Raw genomic sequence first — 22,632 nt, 5'->3', positions numbered from 1 at the left:
AAAGGCATGGGTACAGGGCAGCCTTTGAGAATGACCGTTACTGGATGACAATGACTTGTTTGTGGTAGAAGTCCATGTGATGATAAGGCCTGGTATGTGGGGATTGGGTTAAGGACATAGGAGAAGGTGCTTGGCCCTAAGATTGTTGAACTCTGTATTGAGTCCAGGAAGTTGCAGGGTTCCCAAGCAGAAAATGAAATGCTGCTCTTCCAGTTTGCTCTGAGCTTCACTGGAGCACTGCAGCAAGCCTGAGACAGAGATATCGGATAGGGTACATGGTGGTGTTTTGAAATGACAGACAACAGGAAGCTCTGGGTCATTTTTGCACACAGCATTTAGATATTCTGTGAAGTGGTTGCCCAGTCTGCATTTTGTTTCCCCAATATAGAACAGACCACATTGTGAGCAGCGAGTACGGCAGTCTAGATTAAGTAAGGTGCAGGTGAATCGCTGCTTCACCTGGACGGTGTGTCAAAGTCTTGGCTACTGTGGAGGGAGGAAGTAAATGGCACGTTTTACACCTTCTGTGATTGCATGGCAATTTATTGTGGGAGTTTGGGGAGGTGTTGAGAATGGAGGAGGAGTGGACCAGGGTGTCCCAAAGGGAATGGTCCCTGCGGAAAGCTGACACATGAAAGGAGGAGTGTATGTGTCTGGTGGTGTCATCCTGCTAGAGGGAATGGAAATGGCAGCTACTGATTCTTTGAATGTGGATTCTGGTGGGCTGGCTGGTGAGGATGAGGGGTCGCTACTGCTGTTGTGGGAAGGAAGATGGAGTGAAGTTTGAAGTGCAGGAGGTAGGTCGGCCAGAGCTGAGGGCCATGTCGACCTCGGAAGGAGATAGAAGCAGGCTGTGCAGGCTTGGGGAACTATAAGCTTAGAAGCAGTGGCAGGCAGATCAACAGGTGATATGAAATTTATTGTGATCGTTGTGGACGCAATAGTTGGTGTTCCATAGTGGTGTCATGGTCTAGGTGGAGGTATCCGAGAGCTGGTATGTAGCATCACCCTTGTCGGCAGGCTAGATTTGATTTGATTTTATTATTGTCACATGTACTGAGATACAGTGAAAAATATTGTTTGACATGTAATTCGGGCAAATCATACCTAACATAAGTATGTCACAGTAATAGAACAGAATGCAGAATATAATGTTACAGCTACAGAGAAGGTGCAGAGAAAGAGTAATTCTGACAGGCTTAAAATTGAGATTTAAAAAGATAGAACAATTATAATTGGTGTAAGGTGACAACATGCAAAAAGTTGCCATGCTCCAGTGCTATCTTGCCAGAGAATTACAAAGTTAGGATTGGATCTGAGAGCAAGGAGTGCAATCGGGGGCAGATAGGTTAGAATGAGTGACGGAATGGAATTAGCTGAGTCTCTGGATTAATAGTCTAGCGATAATACCACTACGCCATCGCTTCCCCGTGTACATAGCCTACAGGGAGATGGTTATGGTTGTTGAAGGTCAGTCAGCCCAACTTCAGGATTTCTCTGCAGGAGTTTTCCTTTAGCTGCTTCATCAATGACCATCTTTCTATCATGAGATCAGAAGTGGGGATGTTCACTGAGAACTGCATGATGTTCAGCATCATGTGACTCTGTAGATCCTGAAGGAGTTCATGTCCAAGTACAGAAATACCTGGATAACATCAAAGCTTGGGCTGAAAAATAGCAAATAATGTTCATACCACATAAATGCTAGGTAATAACCATCTCCAAACATTGCCGATGGATTCCGTGATGGCTTCAATATCCTGGGGGGATATCATTGACCAGAAACTGAACTGGGTTTGCCATATAAACACGGGTCCACAAGAGCAGATCAGAGGCTTGGAATACTGCAGTGTGTAATTCACCTTCTGACTCCCCAAAGCCTGCCCTCCATCTACAAGGCACAAATAAGGAGTGTGATGGGACAGTCCCCATTTGCTTAGATGGGTGCAACTCCAACGACACTCGGGAAGCTTGACACCATGCAGGGCAAAGCAGCCTGTTTGACTGGCAACGCATCACAATCATTCACTCCCTTCACCACCACCAGTGCTTAGAAGCAGCAGTGTGTACCATCTACAAAATGCATTGCTGAAATTTTGCAAGGCTGCTGAGAAAGCACCTTCGAAACTCATTACCATTGCCTTCTAGAAGGCAGCAGATGCATGGGAACACCACTCCCTGCTAGTTCCCCTCCAAACCACTCGCTGCCCTGACTTGGAAATATATTGCTGTTCCTTCAGTGTCTCTGGGTCAATATCCTGGAATTCTCTCCCTAACAACATTGTGGCTCTAACTGCACCAAATGGACTACAGTGGTTCAAGAAGGCTGCTCACCACCACCTTCTCAAAGGCATTTCAAGATGGGCAATGAATGCTGAACCTTCCAATGATGTCCACATCCCATGAATGAATAACATTTTCCTGTAATTAAGATAAATTCAACTTCTGAGGAAGACTTTAAGTGTTTCCACCCAGAATCAGAAACATTGTTTGGATCAAAAGTTTTCTATTAGACTGTCACAATCTCACCACCATACTCTCTCTTCGTCCTGGGGTTAATGGGATCCTGATATGTTAAGATTTGATAGATTCTATTTCAGTCCCAAGCCCAACCCTCATGAAGTTAGTTATTGTTTAATTCAGAAAGTATGCAGCTATTGTTCTTCCAGGGACAGGCTGGAATTCCTACTGTCTTCTGGGCAAGGGCAGATGGTCTCATGAAAGTGCAGTCTTTACAGTAAATCTCTGTTCCCCCATCACGTTTCCATCACCTCTCTTTGAAACAGATGCTTCCTTTGTCATTGACTTTAATGTTTCACACTATGGTTGATAACTGGGCATTGTAAGGATCATGGATAACAAGGTGCAGGGCTGGATGAACACAGCAGGCCAAGCAGCATCATAGGAGCAGAAAGGCTGACGTTTCGGGCCTAGACCCTTCATCAGAAAAGGATCATGCTTTGTTTTGTGGGATTGGTTTGTGTTAACTGTGAATCCTCTGCATTTTGTTCAGTTTCGCATACATCCGATCGGAGCTCACCGCCACCTGGGTACATTCCAGATGGGCAGCAGCAGGTGGCACGAAATGGATCCTATACTAGCATCAACAGTGAAGGCGAATTCATTCCCGAAAGCATGGACCAAGTAAGGATCCCTCTATCTGTGCTTTATCTAATGATAGTAATACACCAGCTCACTGTCTGCGATATGGGAAGGGCCTCACCATATATGTATATTTGTAATTCGTCGGATGAAGGGGATTTAGTCTGATAAGAGACTGCTTACATTTGGATGGAATTCTATGCAGACTGAGGGAAGATCCAACTGAGACACTTGCAAAAGAATGAAAATAGTTCACAAGGTAAACAGGTGACGAATTTTCCCTTGGCCAAGGGAATTCAGAATAGGAATAGAATGTTAAAATCCAACCCTGGTTAAAAGTAAACCCAGATGAAACTGTTTCACACACGGCACTGAGAGAGTATGGGGAGTGCAAGAACCTGGAACCACTAAGGAGGCAGTGCTGGGCAAGCTAATGGGGCTAAAGGTAGACAAGTCTCCTGGCCCTGATGAAATGCATCCCAGGGTACTAAAAGAGGTGATGGAAATAGCAAATGCACTAGTAATTATGTACCAAAATTCACTGGACTCTGGGGTGGTTCCCGCAGATTGGAAAACAGCCAATGTGATGCCACTGTTTAAAAAAGGAAGTAGACAAAAAGCAGGTAACTATAGGCCAGTTAGCTTAACTTCGGTAGTGGGGAAAATGCTTGAATCTATCATTAAGGAAGAAATAGCAAGACATCTGGATATAAATTCTCCCATTGGGAACACCCAGCATGGGTTCATGAAGGGTACGTAATGTTTAACTAATTTGGTGGAATTCTTTGAGGACATGCATGGTGGACAATGGGGAACCTGTGGATGTGGTATATCTGGATTTCCAGAAGGCATTTGACAAGGTGCCACACCAAAGGCTGCTACATAAGATAAAGTTGCACAGTATTACAGGTAATGTATTGGCATGGATAAAGGATTGGTTGGTGAGTAGAAAGCAAAGAGTAGGGGTAAATGGGTGTTTTTCTGGTTGGCGGTCGGTGGCTAGTGGTGTGCCTCAGGGATCAGTGTTGGGACTGCAATTGTTTACAATTTACATGGATGATTTGGAGTTGGGGACTAAGTGTGGTGTGTCAAAATTTGCAGATGACACTAAGATGAGTGGTAGAACGAAGTGTGCAGAAGACACTGAAAGTCTGCAGAGGGATATAGATAGTCTAAGCGAGTGGGCAAAGGTCTGGCAGATGGAGTACAATGTTGATAAGTGTGAGGTCATCCATTTTGGTAGGAATAACAGCAAAATGGACTATGTTTTAAATGGTAAAAAATTGCAGCACGCTGCTGTGCAGAGGGACTTGGGTGTCCTTGTGTCTGATTCGCTAAAAGTAGGATTGCAGGTGCAGTGGGTAATTAAAAAGGCAAATGGAATTTTGTCTGCCATTGCTCGAGGGATGGAGTTTAAAAACAGGGAGGCTATGCTGCAGCTGTATAGGGTCCTGGTGAGGCCACACCTGGAGTACTGTGTGCAGTTTTGGTCTCCTTACTTGAGAAGGGATATACTAGCACGGAGGGGGTGCAGAGGAGATTTACTTGGTTGATTCCAGAGTTGAGAGGGTTGGATTATGAGGAGAGACTGAGTGGGCTGGGATTATACTCATTGGAATTCAGAAGAGTGAGGGGAGATCTTATAGAAACATATAAGATTATGAAGGGAATAGATAAGGTGGAGGCAGGGAGGTTGTTTCCGCTAGCAGGTGAAACTAGAACTAGGGGGCATAGCCTCAAAATAAAGGGAAACAGATGCAGGACTGAGGTCAGGAGGAACTTCTTCACCCAAAGGGTTGTGAATCTGTGGAATTCCCTGCCCAGTGAAGCGGTTGAAGCTACCTCGCTGAATGTTTTTAAGGCAAGGCTAGATAAATTTTTGAACAGTAAAGGAATTAAGGGTTATGGTGTGCGGGTGGGTAAGTGGAGCTGAGTCTCAAAAAGATCAGCCATGATCTTATTAAATGGTGGGGCAGGCTCAAGGGGCCAGACGGCCTACTCCTGCTCCTAGCTCTTATGTTCTTATGAACAATTTTCATTGCGAAGTGAGGATATTACCGGATGTGGCAAAGGATGGATAGTTAAAATTAAAAAGATAAAGCTGCCACAGAGGAGAAAGTGATGTCACTGGTTCAACTAGCTGAATTCTGTTCCTAAGATCCTTGATTTTTCAGGTATGAGGAAACTATTCCCATCTGTGTTAGTTTGAGATTTGGGCCACCTGGTGTATTTGTCCATCGACTACTAACAGATTTCTCCATTCCTGAATAGTGATGCCTCACATTGCAAACTCATTTCTTTCTTGCCGCACATGTTTCTTACCTTTCTACCTTTTCAAGCAAAGGTATCTTGTTTGACTTGTAATTGTTTGTTTGATAGATGTTGGACCCACTGTCGATGAGCAGCCCTGAGAATTCAGCATCAGGGAGTTGTCCATCTCTGGACAGTCCCTTAGACAGGTAAAGTCATCCCACCTCATACCAAATCCTGCTAGTCATGTAAAGTAACTTGGAAAATTGGACTATGTTATAAGTGTTGTACAAATGTAGTTATTGCAATGATGTTGACTTCATTCTGAAAACAGATGCAACTCCACATCATATTTTACACAGTCTTAAATGTCTTCCAGCAAAGTAACTAGTTGCTTTCTTAGTCAGACTCTTGGATGCGTTGCGGATGGAGAGGGAGAACAGAACAGGCTCATGCTTGAATACTTGCCAGGAATACTTCCAAACTTTGGAGTTAGGAGCAGACAAAAAGATGACTCAGTAAGATCATGGCTGATCTGATTGAACAAAGAACAGTACAGTGCAGGAACAGGCCCTCTAAGCCTGTACTGACATATTTGGCCCTTCCATATTAAAACTGTCTTCACTTACAGGATCCGTATCCCTCTATTCCCTTCTTCCTATTCATATATTCATCCAAGTGCTTCTTGAAAGCTGCTATGGTGTCTGCTTCCTCCCCCACCTTTAGAACATAGAACAGTACAGCACAGTACAGGCCCTTCGGCCCACGACGTTGTGCTGAACCTTTACCCTAAACCTAAGGTTTATCTAACCTCCATCCCTACCTTATACTATCATCCATATGCCTATCTAATAGCCGCTTAAATGCCCCTAATGAGGCCGACTCCACCACCCTCTCCGGCAATGCATTCCACGCCCCGACCGCGCTCTGAGTAAAGAACCTACCTCAGACGTCTCCCCTATATCTACCTCCACTCACTTTACAACTATGTCCCCTTCTAATAGCTTCCTCCACCCTAGGAAAAAGTCTCTGGCTGTCCGCTCTAAGTATATCTCTGATCATTTTGTACACCTCTATCAAGTCACCTCTCATCATTCGTCCTTGTAAAGTGAAAAGCCCTAGCTCTCTCAACCTTTCCTCGTAAGACCTTCCCTCCATTCCAGGCAACATTTTAGTAAATCTCCTTTGCACCTTTTCCAATGCTTCCACATCTTTGACGGTGTATTCCAGGCACTCACCACCCTTTGTGTGAAAAATTTGCCTCGCACATCTCTTTTAAACTCCCCACCCCCACCTGCACCTGTGTCCTTTAGTAATTGACCCCTCCACTCTGCAAAACAGGCTCATACTTTCCACTCTATCCATGCCATTCACAATCTTATGAACTTCTATCAGGTCGCCCCACAACCTCCTGTGTTCCAGTGAAAATAACCCAAAATCCCCCATATTGGGCAACATTCTGGTAAACCGTTTCTGTATCCTTTCCAAAGCATCCACATCCTTCTGGTAGTGTGGTAACCAGAACTGTACACAATTGATTGCTCCATGCTCCCAATGTATGAGGGGCAATGTACGTTTTATGACAAAGCATGAGCACAGAGAAAAAATAAAGCTAACTTGCATTTATGTAGTGCTTTTTACAAGATCTGACATCACAAAGCACTTTACAGCCAACTAGATTCTTTAGAAGTGTGGTTACTGTCGTAATGTAGGAAATACAATCACAAATTTGTGTTTGGTAATATCCTAGAAGCAGCAAAGCACATGGAACTGAACAACGCAGGGATGGGCCCTTCAGCCCACGATGTTGTGCCGAACATGATGCCAAATTAAACTAATCTCTTCTGCCTACCCTTAGTCTGTATCCCTCCATTACTTGCATGTTCATGTGTTTATCTTAAAGTCATTAAACATTCCTATTATATCCATCAACTGGAGTAACAGGACCAGGCAATAGGAAAATGGAAACTCTATTGCACCTTCACCATGATGAGTTTATTTATAATTGTGAGGCTGCAAGAGTTCCTGTACTCATGGTTGAGGGTTCCTCAAAGGGAAATGGCATTTTCATTTTATGATTTATCTCTTCTTTTCCTCAAGTGGAAGTTGTACTGGAGGCATTCAGCCTTCACCTTTCTCAACAATTAAATGTTTTAATCTCAGTTTGGATGTAAATCAGCCTGTGCAGGAGCTGTGCATTGACCTGAAGTGGTTAGCATCAGAGACCACAGCAGACTCCAGTTGCCATGATAATGGGACATGAATTATTTGATTTGGTCTTTAGCCTATGATGAGTTATTCATCATTGTGATCATACTTGGAGTGCTGTGAAGTGTTACTGGGTTAAAGGGAAGAGAGATGAGCTAATATTCTTGTTGCTGAACCAGTGACAATGGAGAATGCAAGAGGGTTCACTGGGACTTGTCTGTGTAACACAAGCCTATGGACTCTCAACTTGGTTTGCTGTGTGGAAATTAGATACTTGGCCAAAGACTTAATGCTTAGGCCAAAACCCAGATTGGAAATGGAGCTTTTGAGAGTGGCGTGCAGAAAATGGGGCAGGATAAACACACAGAGGAATGTGGGACTTCAGTGACATAGAGTTGTTGGAGGAACTGAAATTGTTGCCTGTGAGCAGAAAAGATTAAGAGGAGATATAACAGGCATGTTAAAAATTATAGGGGATTTTGGTCAAGTATGTAGGGAGCAACTAGTTTCAGTGGCAGGCACAGGTGTAACCAGATTTAAGACAATTAGCTTCAGAACCAGAGGGGAGTTGAGGTTTATTTACTCATTGAGTTGTGATCTGGGATATGCTGCCTGAAAGGGAACTTTGCAAAATAAATTGGACTGAAAATAGTTAAAAAGGGGAAGAAAAGCTTTGCAGGGCTGTGGGACAGAAGAGGGAAAGCAGGATGACTTTGGCTCAGTGGTTAGCACTGCTGCCTCACAGTGCCAGGGACCCGGGTTCGATTCCACTCTTGGGCGACCGTCTGTGTGGAGTTTGCACATTTTCCCTGTGTCTGTGTGGGTTTCCTCCGGGTGCTCCGGTTTCCTCCCACAGTCCAAAGACGTGCAGATTAGGGTGGATTGGCCGTGCTAAATTGCCCTGTAGTGTCCAGGGATGTGTAGATGAGGTGGGTTGCAGGGGGACGGGCCTGGGTGGCTTTCTGTGAGGGTGGGTGTGGGCTTGTTGGGCCGAAGGGCCTGTTTCCACACGGTAGGGATTCTATGATTCTATGAAAGACTTTGGAGAGCCGTGATGGCCGCCTGTTGTACTATAAAATTCAATGTCAGAAGTCACATGACACCAGGCTATGGTCCAAGTGACTTATTTGAAATCACAAGCTTTCGGAGCGTTGCTCCTCTGTCAGTTGGCTCCTTCAGCAGCACTTTGAAAGCTTGTGATTTCAAATAAACGTGTTGGACTATAACCTGGTGTCATGTGACTTCTGACCTTGTCCATCCCAGTCCAACGCCGGCACCTCCACATTGTAAAAATCAATGGTAGTAGTGTGATTCAATATGGTCTGTGGATTTAGGAGATAATGAAGCCCTGCTTTCGTCAGTGGTGTCAGGCTGCGTCTATTGTATCGTTTTGAATTATTGTTTAAGATGAATGGGCAAGTATGCCAAAAGTATTACGAAACATTCATTTTTAAAATATTTTTGATATTTAACTGTATGATATTTTTAGTGATATAAAGTCCACACTTTATTCACTGGACATCATAGACCTAACACTTTATTTTACTTTGCAGTGATAGCTATCCTAAATCTTGGATGCCCAGGGCACAGAGCTATCCAGATAATCATCAAGATTATTCAGGTGAGCTTTGAACCTTCAGCTGCCTGGGTCTGTACACCTCTCGATCCTATTCTGCCATTCAGTAAGCTCACAGCTGAATCTGATTACTGTATGTTCATGTCTATTCCTGATAACTTTTCACCCTTTTGCTTATCAAGAATATATTTACCTCTGCCTTACAAATAGTCAAGGACTCTGTCAACTTTTGAGGAAGAGAGTTCCAAAGATTCATACTCTCCATAAGCAAAGATTTTTCCTCATTTCTGTCTTAACTGAGTGACACCTTATGTTTGAACAGTGACACATCTATCCAAATATCGCTTTAGGTGGGTTAATGTCTACTTTTGCTTTATTAATGCTTCCATGAATTCCCTTCAGGTTTGTTTTTTATTTATTTTTCATGGGATATGGGTGTGACTAGCAAGACTAGCAGCTGCTTTTCATACCTAATGATCCTTGAAAGGAGTGACTTGTAAGACCATTTCAGAGGGCAGCCACGAGCCAACCACATTGCTGTGGGTCTGGAGTCATGTAGGCCAGAGCAGGTAAGGACAGCAAATTTCCCTCCCTAAAGTACACCGGTGAGTCAGATGGATTTTTACAGCAATCAAAAATAGCTTCATCGTCACCATCTGAGATGAACTGTCAACTTCACATTTTATTAATTGAATTTGATTTCCAGTTGCTGTGTCCCCAGTGCATTAACTGGATTGCTAGTCCAGTTGTGTTACTACCACGTTACTGTTGGCCTAAGTTATTCTGCTAAAAATGTGTTGTTTGGTTCACGTATATGTAAGGCTAGTTTTGGAATGCTGTCTACCTCTTTCCATTAGTTAAGATTTTATAGATTGTGTCATTTTTGAATGGAGTATAATTCCTCATCCTGTAGACCTGAGGTTATTTGGCTTTGTTGTAGATTCGCATTCAAGAATACATACTGAATGTAATTTTGATTTCCACATAACTAAAATGATACTGGATCATTTAGGACAGCTGTATATTCATTCGTGTTTAGAAGAATGAGACAATATTTCATGGAAACCTATTAAAGTTCTAACAGGACTAGACAGTGTAAAGGCAGGAAGGACGTATCCGATGACTGGAGAGTCCAGAACCAGGGGCCATAGTCTAAGGAAATGGGGTAGGCCATGTAAGACTAAGATGAGGAGAAGTGTCTTCTGCCTGAGAGTGGGGAGCTTGTGGAATTCTCTGCCACAGCAAGTGGTTAAGGCTGAAACATTGAATGTTTTCAAGTAGGTGTTAGGTATAGTTCTAAGGATTAAATCAGCCATGATCAGATTGAATGGCGGAATAGGTTCAAGGGGCTGAATGGCCTGCTCCTGTCCCTTTTTTGTTTCTATAATACAGCACTTGACCAAGTGTAGCATCATGGAGCACGAGCAAATCTGGAGTCAGTGGGACTTGGGTGGATAATTTTCCACCAATTGGAGTCGTTTCTATCGCAAAAGTAGATATTTCTCATTCTTAATGGCCAACCCCCTCAGCTCCAGGACATCTCTGCAGGAATTCCTCAGGCTAGTGCCCTAGGCCCAACCATTTTCAGCTGCTTCATCAATGACCTTCCCTCCAACATAAGCTCAGAAGTGGGGATGTTCACTCGTGACTGTGCAATGTTCAGCACCATTCCCAATTCTTCAGATACTGAAACAGTCAGTGTGCATAAGCAGAGAGCTCTGGACAACATCCAGGCCAGTAAGTGGCAAGTTTCATTTGCACTACACAAGTACCAAGCAATGACCATTTCCAACAAGAGAGAATCTAACAGTCTTCCCCTGACATTCAGTAGTGTTACGATTGCTGAATCTCCCAGCATTAGCACATGGAAGTTGCCGTTGACCGGAAACTGAACTGGACCAGCCATATAAATACACTGGCTACAGGCCAGAGACTGGGAATTATGCGAGTAACTCCTCTCCAGTGTTTCCAAAGTCTGTTCAACCATCTACAAGTCAGGAGTGTGATGGAATATGTGCCACTTGCTTAGGTGCTGCTCCATCGACATGCAAGTTCAACACCATCCAGGACAGAACATCCCACTAGATTGGCACCCCATCTGGCAGCTTCAGCATTCACTCCATCCAACACTGATGCACAGTGTCAGCAAAGTGTACCATCTATAAGATGCACTGTTGCAACACAATAAGACTCCTCAGACAGCACCTTCATCAGAAGGACAAGGGCAGTAGGTACATGGGAACATGACCACCTACAAGTTCGTCTCCAAGCCACTCACCATCCTGAGTTGGAAATATATCACTGTTCCTTGGTCAAAATCCTGGAACTCCCTCCAAACAGCATTGTGGGTCACCCGACAGCACATGGACTGCAGTGGTTCAAGAAGGCAGGTCACCACCACCGTCTCCAGCTCAATAAGGTTCTGACAACAAATGCTGGCATAGTTAGCGTTACCCACAACCCATGCATGATTTTTGTTTGAAAACTAGGAAAGTTTGAGCAGGCTGATACCCTTTTCTATAGAAGACAGAACGTTGAAGGTGAGATGGTCTGTAAGATTAGGAAAGGGATTTATAGTGTAGAGGTGGAGAAGATGTCTCTTTGTGGAATTGTCCAAATCTGGAACCCGTTAGTGGAACATAGATGAGAATATTTCTAAAAAGGAGTTCAGGAAAAACTTAAGAACAAAGAACTGCAGGTGTTGGAGATATAAAACAAAGCAGAAATTGCTTTAGAAACTCCGCAGGTCTGGCAGTATCTGAGGAGAGAAAGCAAAGTTAGCGCTTGGGAGCCAGTAGCTGACTCTGCTTTCTGTCCACAGATGCTGCCAGACCTGCGGAGTTTCTCCAGCAGTTTCTGACTTTGTTTCAGGAGAAACTTAATACATACATGGTGTGGTTAAGAACAGTATAGCTGTAACTAAGGGGAGATTAACTAAACACAAGTGTGAATTAAAATGAAGAACATGCTGTTTGGTGAGATGACGTGAAATATGAAGATAATCCAGCAGGATCCTGGTTGACTGCATGTCTGCTTCTGTGCTGCAAAATTCAATGCAGATTAGCTTTTGATTTCTGAATAAAATCAGACCAATGTTTCTCCTTGCAGATTATGATATTCCAACGTTTGAGAAAATTGGGAAAGGTGGGACATATCCACGAAGGTATCACATCTCCTACCATCACCATGACTACAGTGACGGTGAGCATTGGCCTATTCCCCAGGTTTAGAGCCCCTTGATTGCTGTTGTTAAACACCAACTGCCCATTTTGTTTGATTCTGAATTGAGTATTTAACACATTAGTTGCTTGCTTGTTGTTTGTTACTGAATGTGGGGTGTTTTATCTTGGTTCTGTGTTGTGGTATTTCTCATTGCCAATTCTTTTCCCCTCCCCAGCAGGAAGTGATCTCTGCTGGTGTCTGTTACCATAAGCTGCAATCTTTCCAGTATCTCGGGCGAGTCATTCTTATAGTGCTGGCCCAACCAGTGTTCCTTGCATTTTCTGCCATTGTGTGTGGCATCATTGCTGGATCCATTCGAGTCCCCATCATGCAGTCTCCAACATGGAGTCACTGACTAGCAATCTGAAGCAGCAACTCTATTTCTAACGCAAAAGCAGAAATTGCTGGGAAAACTCAACAGGTCTGGCAGCATCTGTGGAGAGAAAGCAGAGTTAATGTATCATGTCCAATGACCCTTCTTCAGAACTGATTTTAGCTAGGAAAAGGTTGGTATATTTGCTGAAGATGGGGTGGGGAAGAGGAGGAGGAGGAGGAGGAGTGGATAATAGATGGAGATGGAGCCCAGAGAGAGAGAAAACCAGTTGCGCAGACGAAGGAATGGTTAAAGCCCTACCATGACTCAATTTTTTTTCTCTTCTCCCCTTATCCAGTTCCTTCCCACTTGGATCTGAGATTCTTCTGACGCTTTACTTCAGTTTCAGAATATCCAGTTTGCGGGCTCCAGCTGCTGCCTCTTCATCGTGTATGTGCACTCCCTTTCTATGTCCATTCCCTACCAGGATGGTCTCAGGGCTTTCCACTTCTTCACGGGGGAAAAAAAAGCCTGAACCATCCCCATCCTCCACCTTCCTCCTCTGCCTGGCAGATCTCGTTCTCACTCTGCACAACTTCTCCTTTAACTCCCCTCACATTTTTCAGATCAAAGGCATGGCTATAGGTACTCACATGGGCCCCATTTATGCCTGTCTTTTTGTGGGATATGTGAAACATTTCTCGTTCCAGTCCTACTCTGGTCCATCTCCACAACTCCTTCTCCAATTCATTGATGACAGCATCGGCACTGCTTCCTCTCTCGTCCGGAATCGGAAAAGTTTATCTATTTTGCCTCTTATTTCCTCCCTGTTCTCACCTTCACCTAGTCTATCTCTGACTCCTCCCTCCCCTTATTCAACATTTGTTTCCAATTCTGGGGATAGGCTGGCCAGCTATTTCCAAAACTCTCTTTCTAACCCTCCTTAATCCTTGGACTGAACCCTAGGTCTACTAATTGCACACGCTTAATTCCGGATTCATAGTCTGCTTTGTTTACTAATTCTGCTGTGGCAGCAATTCAGATTTACCCCCAACTTGCTTTTGGTGGTTACTGCATTTTCAAGCCTCTTAACAAATATTTGAAGTTGAAAATCTGGATGTATACACTGAGTATTGGAAGGGGGAACTGGCCTGCCTATCTCTTTGAGATGATGATTGGCCTTCTGCACATTAGCAGTGCATGAGTTTCTTTTTCAAATTTCTCTGAACATGCCTTTGGGACACTCATCGTTAAAGGCACCCATTATCACCATTGATCCCTCTCAGATCAGTGTTGCTGCTTTTAAAGCAAGCTTAACCTCACAACGTGTCCAGTCCTCAGCCTTACAGCTGTGGCCCTAATCTTACAGATGTGTCATTTTGGAAGAAGGGTCACTGGACACGAAAAATTAACTCCGCTTTCTCTCCTGTCAGACCTGCAGAATTTTCCCGGTAATTTCTGTTTTTGTTTATGATTTCCAGCATCCACAGCTCTTTGGTTTTTCATTTGTCTTATGTTACTTCTCCTTTCCCCATATTTGTCAATTTGTGCTGTCTCCTGAATCTATGCACCTGAATCTGTGTACTTCCAACTTCTTACCTGAGAGTCATTGCAGACAGTATCCTTAGCGGACTGACAGACCTTCATATCCTTGGTGCTGTCAGGGCTGAACCAGTAGTGTCTACTCCACAACATATACCCTGCCATCAGCTTCTGGAAAGCACATCTTGCAACACAGTTCTGCCTTGCTGGAGCGGACTGTTTGCACCATACTTAATATCAGGGCTTTTGTGTTTGCCCCTCTCTGCAGGTCGTAAAACATTCCCCAGGGCAAGAAGAACTCATGGAAACACTTTCCGCTCACCCGTCAACTTCAGTCCCACTGAGCATTCCCTGAGCACCAGCAGCGGGAGCAGTATTTTCACCCCGGAGTATGAGGACAGCAGGATGAGAAGAAGGGGAAGTGACATCGACAATCCAACACTGTCCGTCATGGACATCAGCCCCCCCAGCCGTTGTAAGGTTCAACTCATGCTTGGTGGGAGGGTTGGGGAGGGTGGTGTAGAATGCCCCATGAGACGAGGCTTATTGTGATTCCAGAGTTCAAGCTGTGGCCTATGAAGTTGTGCGGATTATGGCACTGCACTCTAATACTGACACTGAACAATTGGGTGTGTATCAAGCTTCATCTCTGCTCTTGACTGTACTGCTAAGCAGTGCTTGGTGCTAAATTTAATGTTAACATGTTATACACATCTTTACTCTGCAGTGAATGCATTCAAAAATATTTCATTGGCTGTGAAGCATTTTTTGTGATAGACCCAATGAGCTTAAATTCTGAAGCTGGTGTGGTGAGACTTGAACCTGTCTCCACTGGATTACTGATCCAGTAATGTAACCGTTGTTCCATTGAACTCATTAAGGAGGCAACAGACTGGTGTTCGAAAGATCTCCAGTGTTGGCTCTGCAGGTGATTTGAATTAAAATTTCTCCACTTTTTCCAAAGAGTTGTAAGAGTCGTGTGAAGCTGCTAATAGGGAGGCAATCACCAACTCCTATTGCAATATCGATGGAAATAGGCTGCTGATTCATTGTTGCCGGATTGCACTACATCTGAACTTCTTACAATCTGCTTTAATGACTTAGATGAAGGAAGTGATGGCATCATATTTAAATATGCAAGTGACACAAGCAGAGTTAGAAAAGTATGTTGTGTGGAGGACATGAGGTTGCAGATGCATTTTGATGGGTTGAATGACTGGGCAAAAATTTGGCAGATGGAGTACAGGGCAGGAAAATGCCAAGTTGTTCTCTCTGGAAGGAGCAGCAAGAAACAGTATTACTTAAACAGAGAATGACTGCAGAATTCCAATGTACAGGGGGATCTAGTTCATAAATCACAGAAACGAGTATATAGGTACAACAAATAACTAGGAAAGCTAATGGGATGCTATCCTTTATTATGAGGGATATGAACATAAAAGTGAGGCTTTCATACTTCAGTTATACAAATTAATGTTGAGACCATATAGAGTCACACAGCACAGAAACAGGCCCTTTGGCCCAACTTGTCCATCCCGACCAGGTTTCCTAAACTGAGCTAATTCCATTTGCCTGCATTTGGCTACCATCTCTCTAAACCTTTCCTATCCATCTTGAATATGGTGTGCAGTTTTTGTCTCATTATTTAGGGACAAATATAAATGGTGGTTGTTCAGAGGAGGTTTGCTTCATTGGTTTTTTTTATGAGGATAGCTCAGGCAGTCTGGACTTGTTTCACTGGAATTTAGAAGAGTGAGGGGTGACTTGGTTAAAGTGTATAAGACCCTGAAGTGTCTTCACAAGGTGGATGTGGGAAAGACGATTTCTCTTATAAGCAAGTCCAAAATGAGGGATCGCCCTTTTATGCCAGAGTTCAGAAGTCTTTTCTCTCAGTGGGTTGTGATTTTGGAAATCTCTGTTTAAGGAAACATTGGAGGTAGGGTCATTGAATATTCTGAATGAGGTAGTTAGTCTGACAGCCTGCCTAACAAGAATCTTTATCGGTGTAGATGTGAAAGAATCTGAATCTATTGGTGTAGGTGTAGAATTCTAACCACAAACAGATCAGGTGTGATCTTACAGGTGAAGCAGGTTTGAGGGACCAAATGACCTATTCCTGCTCCTAATTTTATCTTTGTATGAACATAGGTTGTGATCAGAAGCATGAATTCCAGTCCTTTCAAACCCTGTGTTTGCAGTAATTATCAGCTTCACCAGAGAGACTTAGCCCTAAAAGGGCTTGTGCCAGATCAGCTGTTACTTTTACTTCCAAGTCAGGCTCTGATCTGTCTCACCATTTATTTGTTGTCACAGGTCCAAAGCCTGAATTCACTACCCTCTGGCAGTGTAGCTATACATAAGCCACAGGGACTGCAGCAGTTCAACTGCCTTCACGAGGGCAATTGGAAATGAGTAATAAATGTCTCAGTTATCAGCAATGCCACTTTCCGTGACCAAACATATTTTAAAAGGAACATTGGATAATCCCCTTACTCAGTGTGCCGTCAGGAGAGTCTTGTGGTATGTACATTGTCACAGCAAGAGATACTCAGCAGGGCAACTCAAAGATCAGCTAAAGTGGCTGCATTTTTGGCATGTGTTTGGTGCTGCGAGAACTTAGACTACTCAGACATGTGAGGGTGGAAAGTTCACATTTCTCCTTTCTCATTTTCTAAAATTGGCTTCATGTTTTGTAGCTCCAAGGGCGCCGACAAATTGGAGACTGGGCAAGCTGCTGGGCCAAGGGGCATTTGGCAGGGTCTATTTGTGTTATGATGCTGACACAGCAAGAGAACTGGCAGTGAAACAAGTTCAGTTCGACCCAGACAGTCCTGAGACCAGCAAGGTGAGATTATTGCATTGCATGTTGAGAAGGCATGGGCACTATTACTGGGTGGCTGCATGAGACAATGCAAGTGGTAATGGATCAATGGGAGAATTGGGGAGCAGTGTTCGTGGAAGGGGAGAGTTGGGGAGCTGTGTTGACGGAGTGTTAGGGCGCTGGGTGTAGGGGTGCCACATTGACGGAGGGAGAAGTGTGTGGGGTCTGTATCGTTGGAGGGTGAGACATGGGGGCCACATTGACAGAAGTTGAGGTGTGGAGGGCTGTGCTGACGGTAGGGGTGTTTGTGGGGCGTGGGTTTGGTTGTAGGAGTGTGTGTTGATGGGAGGAGACCTACTGAAAGGTGGGGCATGTGTCAGTGGAGGAGAAATTGCACTGAGATGGGAGGCCCTATCAGCAGTGGCCTTTTGATTACGATTATGTATTCATATTAAAAGCCTTTCTGTGTATTGCGTGCATTGTATTTTCTAACTGTCTGATTTTTCCTTATTTTCAGGAGGTGAATGCTCTTGAGTGTGAGATCCAGTTATTAAAGAATCTGCACCATGAAAGGATTGTCCAGTATTATGGCTGTTTGAGAGACCCTCAAGAGAGAACTCTTTCTATCTTTATGGAGTATATGCCAGGGGTAAGCTTAAACAAAATCCTGGATATTCATTATCATAGTGTGTCTTCCCTAATTCTGTTATTTGGTACATGGCTTGAAAACTCCAGGACAATCAGTTAATGATTACTTGAACTGGTGGACAAAGACTTCTTGAGAATACTTGGAAAAGCAGAATTTCTTAAAGGGAAATGTTGAAGCTAGGATGTGTCTGATCAAAAATTATGGTTCTGAAGTGTTCAGGAAATGTACAGTAAGATTTCATGTTCGCAAAAAGGCTGCATTTATTATCACCACTCATCGGGACAGCACGCGTTTGTAGATGCAATCAGTGACACCACAGTTTGATTAACACCGCATCCACAAACATCCACTCCCTCCGTAGCTGACACTCGGTAATGGCAGTGTGTACTGTCCACAAAATGCACTGCAGAAATTCACCAAAAATCCTCAGACAGCACCTTCCAAACCCACAACCCATCTAGAAAGACAAGGGCAGCAGATACAGGGAACCTCCACCCCTGCAAGTTCCCCTCCAAGCCACTCACCACGCTGACTCGGAAATGTATCTAAAGTTCTGACAAAGATCTGTAGCTCGGGTTATGGATGAGGTTGTTGACTTGCTCGCCGAACTGGCTTGTTCTCGTTCAGACGTTTCGTCACCATGCTAGGTGACATCATCAGTGGAGCCTCCGATGAAACCATGTTATTCTTGGAATTTATACTGCCCGGTCTGTTATGGTGAGTAGTGACATTTCCAGTTTTGATCTGTGTGGGTTTGTATACGGGGTCCAATTCTATATGTTTGTTGATTGCATTACGGGTGGGGAACCATGCCTGTAGGAATTCCCGTCCGTGTCTATGTTTGGCTTGGGCTACTATGGTTACCTTGTCCCAGTTAAACTGATAGCCTTCATTGTCTGAATGTACCGATATTAAGGAGAGTTTTGTTGTGCCGTTTTGCTGCCGGTTGATGTTCATGTATTCTGATGGCCAGTTTCCTTCCTGTCTGTCCTATGTAATGTTTGTGGCAGTCGTTGCACGGTATTTTGTAAACCACATTCATTCTGCATGTTGTGGGAATGGGGTTTTTAATCCTTGTGTTTGTGGTAGAGTGGCTGTGGGCCACCATGATTCCTAGTGGTCTTGGGAGTCTTGTCAGTTCCGATATGTTCTTGATGTAGGGCAGTGTGGCCAGTGTGTTATGGTGTACCGTGTCCTCCTGTTGTTGCCTGTTTAGTAGGCATCTGCAGATGAAATTGCGGGGATATCCGTTTTAAAGTGAGGATCTTGTATAAGTGTTCTTCCTCTTTCTGGCGTAGTTCTGGAGTGTTACAGTGTGTCCTGGCCTGTTTAAATAGTGTCCTAATGCAGCTTTGTTTGTGGACGTTGGGGTGGTTGCTGTGGAAGCTGAGGATTTGATCTGTATGGGTTGCTTTTCTGTATACTGAGGTTTGGAACTCACCGTTGGTCATACGCTCAACTCTAACGTCCAGAAACGGAAGGTAATTTTTGTTTTCTTCTTACTTTGTGAATTTAATCCCTCCGAATACGCTGTTGATGAGGTGGTGGGTCTCTTCTAATTTGTTGTGTTTAATAATGACAAATGTGTTGTCTACGTACTGATCCACAGTTTAGGTTGAATGCAGGTGAGGGTGGTGTGTTCTAGTCTTTGCATGACTGCTTCTGCAGTGAGTCCTGAGATGGATGACCCCATTGGTGTACCATGGGGAATGTATCACTGTTCTTTCATTATCGCTGGGTCAAAATCCTGAAATTCCCTCCCTAAGGGCATTATGGGTCAACCTACAGCACGTGGACTGCAGCGATTCAAGAAGGCAACTCTCCACCACCTTCTCAAAGGACAACTAGGACGGACAATAAATGCTGCCCCAGCCAGCGATGCCCATGTCTCTTGAATGAATATTAAAACAAAAACGTTCTTGTTCTCATTAAATTTACTTGGTTCTTTGCAGGCATTTAACTATCATTGTTAATGGTAGGCTGTGATTCATCATTCTTTTCTAAACAATGTATATTTTCAGGATCTGCATCTGTCAGAATTCTGTCTTACTGCAAAACACTTAGTGACTTGTAAATTTTTCCAAGGTTTTTCAAAGCCACGGCCCTGGATGATTCAGTTCAAAAGCTATTAACAGATCCAGGCTGCAAATTTGGATTGACTTCATCCATTACTGTCAATAAATGTATCTCCACACAGGTTACTAAATTATCAGACACCAGAAATAAAGATGGAGAAGCAGTTTTGAACTATTGTAAATTGCTGATAAATGCAAATACAGAGACCTCTCAAGTTTTGCAGATTTCCCTGGGAAAATAAATGTTTAGTGTAGGAAGCTTTGTTCCCGGTGCTTTTGATTGGGGCTGAGAGTGCATGTACAGTTGTTCTTGGTGCCTGGCAAGTTGACATCAGGACTTACAACGTAGTCATAAGTATAATGTATGGAGACCATGAATAATCGATTAGTGAGGCTAAATGGAAAATGAGCATCAAAAACAGCACACCAGACTTCTTGTAAATGAGAAGTTTTCTGTTTAGCAGGTATTTACAGCCATAAAGCCAAAGGTCAGTCTTGGGATCCTTGTCAGTTTAGGAAATAGATATTTTTGATTCTTTGTAAGTTTTAAAGGAGGAGAAAACAGTAAAATTATTTTTTGTTTCAAAGAGATGTTGAATAAAAAAAACATGCTGTTTTGTTCAGGTGCTGCTTTCTAACATATAAGCTGGAGGTAGCTCATGGTAAAACAAAATAACATTACACTGAAAAAAGGCTCTTATTATAAAAGATAGCACCCTACTGTTAAACCTATAAACCTCAGGTAGAACGAGTTTACTCTGTTTGCAAAAATCAAAACCCCTATCATGCAGTTAGTCTGCCCAGTATTTCAACTGGACCTTGCTAACTTGTAAAGGGATATCACAGCTACAAGCATAATTTTCCAGTCCAAAAATTTGAATATTCAGGAGACCTTGAAGTGGTAATTCTAAAATAAGTTATCTGTTTATGACTTTATGGCATGTATTTTGTTGCTGGCAACATCAGTATTTGTTGGTCATCCTGAATCACTGCTGTGCTGAAATAATTGCTCAGCCATTGAAGCGGACAGTTGAGAGTCAACTGCATTGCACTGGTTCTGGAGTCACATGTAGGCCAGGCCAGATGAGGGCTGCAGGTTCCCTTCCCTAAAGGAAGATTACTGAACCATTTGGGTTTAACAGTCACCATTCACAGAAAGTAGCTTTCAATTCCAGATTTATTCGTTGAATTTAAATTCTACCATCTACCATGGTGATTTCTGAACCCATGTCCCCTGAGCATTTGTCTGATTGCCAGACGTATGAGATTACCACTACACCGCTGTTTAAGTAATCTGTGAAAACAGTATCTGGAGGGAATTTACAAGTGATTGGATTACAATATTCTTCTGTAGGGTTCAATAAAAGACCAGCTGAAGGCCTATGGTGCTCTTACAGAGAACGTGACTCGCAGGTACACTCGTCAGATCCTGGAAGGTGTTTCTTACCTGCACAGTAACATGATTGTGCACAGAGATATAAAAGGTGAGTGCTGGCAGAAAGTTATGAACTGAAATAATGTGTGCGGTCAGCTGAGCCTATGTACTGCAAGAGGAAAGGAAACTTGCAGCTCCCTGGGCTGTATACTGTGATGCAGAAACAAACCTTAATCTCTCTGTAATAACAATGCTCAGTTGTTCAGAGGAACTTCATTAGAATAGTGTCCTAAAGATAAAAGCAAAATATTACAAAGACTGAAAATCTGAGAGAAAAACCAATTATTGCTGGAAACCACTCGGAAGGTCAGCAGCATCTATGTAAAGCCATGATCAATCTGAAGCATTAACTTTGTTTCTCCCAATAAATTCTGGCTGAGTGTTTCTCGCATTTTATGAGCTTCAGATGGATCTTTGTTTCAGTCTGATTTCTCTTTATTTATTTCAATTTTTAATCTCTCTCCTAACTTCATATTTTTGCTAATAATAGTTCAAACATTTTTCAATCTATTTTCCTGCATTCTGGTTCTCCTGCTTATGTTGGAGGCAAATAGAAGGTTTTTTTTTCTGTTGCCAATAAGCATATGCTATTTCTTGGGGGTTAACCCCATCTGCCCAGTATGTCTGTGCTCTTTTGCTCTCTTAAAACATCAGCGTGCATTTACGCAGCGCCTTTTATTTTAACCAAGTATTCCAAGGTGTTTTACAGGAATACTATCCGGCAAAGTCAAACACTGAAACAGGAAGGCAAGATTAGGACTGGTCCCCAAAAGCTTATCTAAGTGGTGAAGTGTTAAGGAATCTCTTAGAAGAGGAGAGAAAGGTGGAGAGGTTTAAGGAGGGAATTTCAAAGCTTGGAGTCAGGCAACAGAAAGCATGGCTACCAATGGTGACGGTGAAGGATTTGGGGGGACATAAAAGGATTGCAGAAATCTGAGTGTTGTAGGACTGACAGATGTTGCAGAGATAAGAAGGGACAAGGTCATAGGAGGGAGTATAAGAACCAAGCTGAGGAGTTTAAAATTAAGTAACTTGACTGGGAGACGGTGTAGATCAACAAGCACAGAGATGAGTAAATTGGCCTGGGTGCAAAGTAGGATAAAGTTTTGCATGAGTTCAGAATGGGAATTTAGAAACACATTTAATTATATCTTCAGTGTAGAACAGGTATCTGTCCTGATAACCAATGGCACTGCCTAGTGCTACACAAACATTGTACGGTCTGGAATAGCATGTTCAATCTCTGCCATTCTTACCTGGGCATAGCTGCTGATCTCTTGAAGAGCCATTGGAGAAGGAGGCCATTTAGCCCACTGCGTCTATGCCAGCTCTTCAAAGGAGATATCCAATTAGTCTTGTATCAGAGATAGTAGGAACTGCAGGTGCTGGAGAATCTGAGCTAACAAGGTGTAGAGCTGGATGAACACAGCAGGCCAAGC

General features: G+C 43.4%; 1 protein-coding gene across 2 annotated transcripts in view; it reads left to right on the top strand.

The window, feature by feature from the left end:
* The window catches only part of map3k2 (mitogen-activated protein kinase kinase kinase 2), a 102,640-nt gene extending 81,074 nt beyond the window's left edge, over nucleotides 1-21,566 (top strand). For both annotated transcript variants that reach the window (XM_048598531.1, XM_048598530.1), the window contains 8 exons: nucleotides 3,014-3,144; nucleotides 5,482-5,561; nucleotides 9,114-9,181; nucleotides 12,245-12,337; nucleotides 14,482-14,688; nucleotides 16,910-17,058; nucleotides 17,552-17,683; nucleotides 21,113-21,566. In XM_048598531.1, the coding sequence (XP_048454488.1) occupies nucleotides 3,014-3,144; nucleotides 5,482-5,561; nucleotides 9,114-9,181; nucleotides 12,245-12,337; nucleotides 14,482-14,688; nucleotides 16,910-17,058; nucleotides 17,552-17,683; nucleotides 21,113-21,271 (1,019 nt within the window). In that variant the 3' untranslated portion in view covers nucleotides 21,272-21,566. The remainder of the gene's footprint in view (nucleotides 1-3,013; nucleotides 3,145-5,481; nucleotides 5,562-9,113; nucleotides 9,182-12,244; nucleotides 12,338-14,481; nucleotides 14,689-16,909; nucleotides 17,059-17,551; nucleotides 17,684-21,112) is intronic.
* Nucleotides 21,567-22,632: the final 1,066 nt, after the last annotated feature.

This window comes from Rhincodon typus, chromosome 7, assembly GCF_021869965.1.
Source record: "Rhincodon typus isolate 14 chromosome 7, sRhiTyp1.1, whole genome shotgun sequence".
Lineage (NCBI taxonomy): Eukaryota > Metazoa > Chordata > Chondrichthyes > Orectolobiformes > Rhincodontidae > Rhincodon > Rhincodon typus.
The sequence above is the reverse complement of the archived record's forward strand: the minus strand, read 5'-3'. Positions and strand labels throughout refer to the sequence as shown.